The following is a 6,000-nucleotide window of genomic DNA, read 5'->3' as shown; positions in this document are numbered from 1 at the left end:
ATTATGGGACACAACTCGCCGTTTGGTGTAAAAAAAACAAAAAAGTCAGTCGTCCGACGGGCAACTAGTATCATAGAATTAAGTTGCCAGGCTGAATATTAGGTCATCACTGACAACCGGACGACCGTAAAAATTGAGTGCTGTTTTGTGTATATTTTAAAACTAAGTAAATAAGAAAAGAAAAAAATCTCAGATGTATTTGCATTAATACATGTATACATGTATCTAATGCATTTATTGACAGAAAAAAAGTTCAAAATGAAAACCAAGGGTATGTACATACATATATAAGTAACTGAAAGTAAAGCTGAAGTTTGATTTTGTTTGCCGTGTGCATTGCTGGAAAACATGAACATTTATTTTGCAACTGTTTAGTGAAAGATGTCTCTGCAATCAAACTTGTTTTATTTCAAAGACATGTTTAGTTATTTCACTATGTGTGGTGTTTGCTAAACAAAAATTTACCACTGCCGAAACATCAGTCGACGATAAACCAATCTGAATGAATGAGAGGCACATAATATTAAAACGGCATGGAACAGTCACTGAACTAATGAACAATGCCTCTTTTGTGGGAATGATTGGTCTGATGATTTGACTAACGAAGAAGAAGAAGATATTAAAAATGTCGATCCCCAGCCATCTTGTAATCATATAACATGATCACATCACAGTTTGGGGACGTTACTTGTCATGTTTCGCATGTTTTTATTTGTCATATACTTTACTCGTTTCGGATGTCTGCGGTTAACGTTGATCGGTTATTTGTCATATGCTTTACTCGTTTCGGATGTCTGCGGTTAATGTTGATCGGAACATAAAACATGTTTCTTTTTTTCAAAAACAGTTTTATGTGCCATGTTCACTACTAGGCTTTAGTGGTATAATGAAAGTTGGCAGAACGTAACTAACAAATTAAAACACTGAATGCTGAATAGCACTAAGTATACTTATTTTTTACTTATAAAAATTCACAATAAAAATGTTCAGAATAGTTTTGACACGATCCACCCATTTGAGAGCAATTCATGGTGATTTACCCATTTTTCACTGAGTTACATATATGACTCCTGAACTTAGGACCGGCCTCGGTGGCGTCATGGTTAGGCCATCGGTCTATAGGCTGGTAGGTACTGGGTTCGGATCTCAGTCGAAGCATGGGATTTTTAATCCAGATACCGACTCCAAACCCTGAGTGAGTGCTCCGCAAGGCTCAATGGGTAGGTGTAAACCACTTGCACCGACCAGTGATCCATAACTGGTCAGTGTAAACCACTTGCACCGACCAGTGATCCATAACTGGTTCAACAAAGGCCATGGTTTGTGCTATCCTGTCTGTGGGAAGCGCAAATAAAAGATCCCTTGCTGCTAATCGGAAAGACTAGCCCATGTAGTGGCGACAGCGGGTTTCCTTCTAAATCTGTGTGGTCCTTAACCATATGTCTGACGCCATATAACCATAAATAAAATGTGTTGAGTGCGTCGTTAAATAAAATATTTCTTTCTTTCTTTCTTTTTCTTTCCTGAACTTAGGGGACATGTATTGTTTCAGCAATAGTCTCAAAGTGCTTATTAATACAGTTGTATGGTGGTAACCAGACTGTGTCTTAATTTTGTATTATGTATTGTGTACAAACACCTTTGTTCAGCTTAGTCAGTGATATACTATGTATTCTGTAATTAACACACATGTTTACCTACTTGACAGCCAAGACCAGCCGAGATACCATGCTTCGCTTGGCTAATAATTCATTCTTCTTTGAAACATTATCTGTCAATTATAACTAGATCTCTTTTGCATGGTTTGAAATTTGTCAACAAGGTCAATAAAAAAATTTAAAAAACAGTTATTAAAAAAATATATATAAAAATTATAGTTTGATCAATCAAATAGTTTTGGAAACTTGTGCAATATCTATTATTTACTTCTATGTTGGTACATAAAATTACTTTGAGAGATCAAGATTTTCGAATTTTGAGTCTTTTAGAGTCTGTTATTACTAGGTTGTATAGCAAATTGCATAAGTTTTCAGAGATCGAAGTTTGAATTATCAACGTTTGACTGTATATAATAAATGAAAATATGGTGGGGCATAATGTTAATTAAAAATTAAGTATTGGCAGTATCCATATATGCTTTAACATTTCAACTTTTAATTTCAGAGGCACAAGAATTCCTGGAAATCAGCCAGGTTAGTATTGCTACATATTGTGTTGGCATATTTATAATTAAATAATTATAGTACATGCATTTTATTCACTGCTACAACTTTAATAACAATAATACCTTTCAAATTGGTGAAAGTTTAAAAAAAATGTTTGCATCGAATCAATGCCATAATTCCAAACCAATTCAGAATGACGAAATACACAAAAATATACATGTACTTCATTGACAATAGACGACTTCAGAGTTCCAAACTGCGCAAGTGTGAAATTCCGGAAACAGAACAGGTCAAAGGTCAATACAAGTGTGTTGCTGCTGTCTTGTGAATATATTTTTCTGTAAAATACTTGCAGGATGTCACTTGGATTGTGTAAGTATATATGAAAGAAATGTGAAAAACTCAGTCTTTACCAGAATATTTCAAAATTTATTGATTTAATGTCATTGAATATTTGGAGCTTGAGTTCATTTGCCACGTGATGTTGATCACTTAGCAACTTACCAAGTGTCCTTAATAATTGTTTTGTCAAACATACATGTATATATGTTATTATAACTTATACTATGTTTAAACAACAATATATTGTTCTATAGGCTGGTGGACTACTAGCAATTCTGGCGGGCTAATACATTTTAGTTGGTTCTGGTCAAGCAGGCTAGTGAAATAGTTTCCATTTCTGCACCCAGCCTGCAAATAATATATATATGTGATAAGTTGGGAGATTGCACATTCACTCCTACGCACTCCTTAAATGTATCTCAGAAATGTTTTTTAATGTCCGCCTAAAATATGGTAACAACGTTGCTTTAACTGCTTTAATTCCAGCCAGCTCCATGTTTGAATATCATATATACTGATTTAGTGGTTGTTCAATATACATGTATACTATTAAAACATCTTTTTATCAATATGTGCACGCTTTATTTAAAATGTATCCTATGTAACGCAAATCACTCACCTAGAACTAACTATCTATCACTGGCCTGCTATTTTCAGATGTGAAAGACTATATATATATATATACTTTAGTCAATATACAAGTGCCTATATATTTAAGCAGATATTTGTACCTACCATTAACAACTAACCTGATACTGTCCTGAACAGACAACCCAGATAGCTGAGGTGTCTGACCATGACAGTGTGCTTGAACCTTAATTGGATATATTTAAGCACGAAAATACATGTAGATGTTACATATAAGTATAAATTAAAATGAAGGGAATGAAATTTGTACAGTCTTGTTAGTTTTTGTCAAGATTTAATGGTACATGTATATGTAACTCTTTGGGCATCTTGTTTTAATTATTACAAAGAGGCATTTTAATGATTTTATCACCAATATTAGTATGTTCTACATATACATAAGTTAATGACTGCAAAATGCAATTAGAATGAAATATTTGCCCCTACAGGTATGTTAACATATGCTGAAATACAAATGTTAAATATGTTTTAAATAATGTATGCTGATAATACATGTACATGAATGGGTCTTACTTACCAGTATTTACTTGAAACACCAGAATACTTGATTCATTGTCAAATTAAAAAACCATAAATGGGAGCTAATGGTCAATACAAATAAGGCCTAGACTGTTTTTACATAGTGCGACTGCAAGATAATGAACATTGGTTGACATGTGAATTAGAGGTTCTACATATATACACATATATGTATAAATTAATTTTAAAAATTATCTTGACATATTTTTTTTTTATAAACATAGGCAAATGTGAACTAATACATGTACAAGACTAGTATGTATTTAACTACATGTACATCATAACCTTAGTATTACATAGGCGTTGGAAATTGGGGGGGGGGGGGCACTGGCCCCTCAGCTCTGAAACTGGGGGGGGGCACAATGTGCTTTGACACCCCCCCCCCCCCCCCAGTTTAAAAGCGATAGAAGTAAGCATTTGAATGAATATTTTTATTTCTACACTGGAAAGTTCAGAAGAATGTAGCTTATAATTCAACACCACTACTCTACTCCCAAAACAACAACACACAGATATATACATGTATACACACTCCTGAGCACACTCTAAATTGCCGTATAACATGTTATTGGATTTTCTTTTAATTTCAAATATGAACTCGCATTTAATAAGTACCCCCCCCCCCCCAGTTGCTGCCATCTTCCGATGCCTATGTATTTGCACACTCAGATCATATTAAAATTTGTACCAATACTACTGTAGTCTGTATTTGCTATTGGTTTTTTTATGTGATCCTTTATTTCATTCCGTCACTGTATGATAAATAAAAGTGCTTTTTATTTAACAGGCTATGGCTTTGGTATGATGCCTGGTATGCCAGGTCAGTTCTTTCAGCCAGGGATGCAAAACTACCCCATGATGCAACAGCCAATGATGATGGCACAAGGCGTAGCACCACAAATGTATCCGATGCAGGTAATAATGTAGTATTAATATTCTCAGCCCAGTTTTATATCGGTGAACAATATTAATGAAAGCAGTTACATAAAAACTGAAAGTTATATTTACAAATATGAAACAGAGATCGACAGAAGCAGTAGCCTGGGTCCGGGGTGTTTTGGTTACCAATTTCTTGTTTGGGCTACCAGATGTCTGAACCTAGTAGTCCACTGGACTATTAGGGTTTTTTTTACACATCCAATTACTCCGCAATCAACAACAAGCTTAATTCATCGGTGTCTGAAATTCCACCTCTGCTGCTATGAGTCGCTGTTACAGTGTTAATTGCTCCCCTAGTCGGACCCACAGGTGGTTATTGTGCAGCATATTGCTCATGATTAAAAAACAACACCAACAAAATAATGTTTTTATAAAAATTATGGGGCTACCAATTTTTACTTAGGGCTACCAGATCTCATAACCTGGTAGCCCGGTGGCTACCACTGAAAAAAGTTACCGTCACGGCCAATGAATGATTGGGAGGAATGTTCTTTCTTTCAATGTCATACCTGTCTTTGAAACATTTATAGGATGTTAAAATAGAATAGTGACTAACCTTCCCACTGAAATAGATTACATAGATTAATTACAGCATGCCAATTTGTTTAGGTATAGGCTATATCATTTATTGCATTAATTACATTGTTTTTATTAATTACTTTGATGGTTACTAGTCATTTCGTACCAGTCATTTCGTACCATCCATTTCGTACCATAGTTTATGGTCATTTTATACCATAGTCGTTTTGTACCATTGACTGGTTACCACTTTGATACTTGGTGTAGGTACATGTATAAGCCTTTGATTTTAACCTTTTTGCATTGTCAGATGTATGAATTAGGATTATTGATGAACATTAGGTTCACATTGAAGTACATAATATCCATATTGTTAGTAATTTAGATTAATATTACACTTAGGATTACTAGTTGATACTAATGCATTCAAGTACATATATGGCTCAAAATAGCAGCCCACAAAAAGTATTCAATTCTTTAGACTAATTAGCAGATTAAATAGAAATTCACCTGCTCAAATTTAAACAAAATTGCAGGTAATTTTTCAAGACCGTGATGTATGATTATCTCATTGACCATGTAGCTGATAATTTTTTAATATTTTAACTCGATAACATTTTAAAATATATCTCAGAAATCCTAAGTTTTCACACACTATCTCAAACTCTCCCCTTACCATGTACATGTACTGTGCATATTTCCAGAGGCCATATTACTTTCTTACCAGGATGTATTTCTTTTGACCTATTTTGAAAAAATAACAGTGGGTCGAAATATTGCCATACCGACTGTTTTTTGCTTTTGCTGGTCAATAACACCATGGTCCTGGAGATTAAATTTTGTTTTGCCTGATGCCCCGTCGAACCGG

General features: G+C 34.4%; 1 protein-coding gene across 2 annotated transcripts in view; it reads left to right on the top strand.

The window, feature by feature from the left end:
* The first annotated feature begins 1,949 nt into the window (after nucleotides 1-1,949).
* Nucleotides 1,950-6,000, top strand: part of LOC121368557 (synergin gamma-like) — a 56,112-nt gene continuing 52,061 nt past the window's right edge. For both annotated transcript variants that reach the window (XM_041493295.1, XM_041493293.1), the window contains exons 1-2: nucleotides 1,950-2,192; nucleotides 4,462-4,589. In XM_041493295.1, coding sequence (XP_041349229.1) covers nucleotides 4,476-4,589 — 114 coding nt within the window. In that variant the 5' untranslated portion in view covers nucleotides 1,950-2,192; nucleotides 4,462-4,475. The remainder of the gene's footprint in view (nucleotides 2,193-4,461; nucleotides 4,590-6,000) is intronic.

The sequence above is a fragment of the Gigantopelta aegis genome, chromosome 3, assembly GCF_016097555.1.
Source record: "Gigantopelta aegis isolate Gae_Host chromosome 3, Gae_host_genome, whole genome shotgun sequence".
Taxonomy (NCBI): domain Eukaryota; kingdom Metazoa; phylum Mollusca; class Gastropoda; order Neomphalida; family Peltospiridae; genus Gigantopelta; species Gigantopelta aegis.
This window is presented reverse-complemented; position numbering and strand designations above follow the sequence as displayed.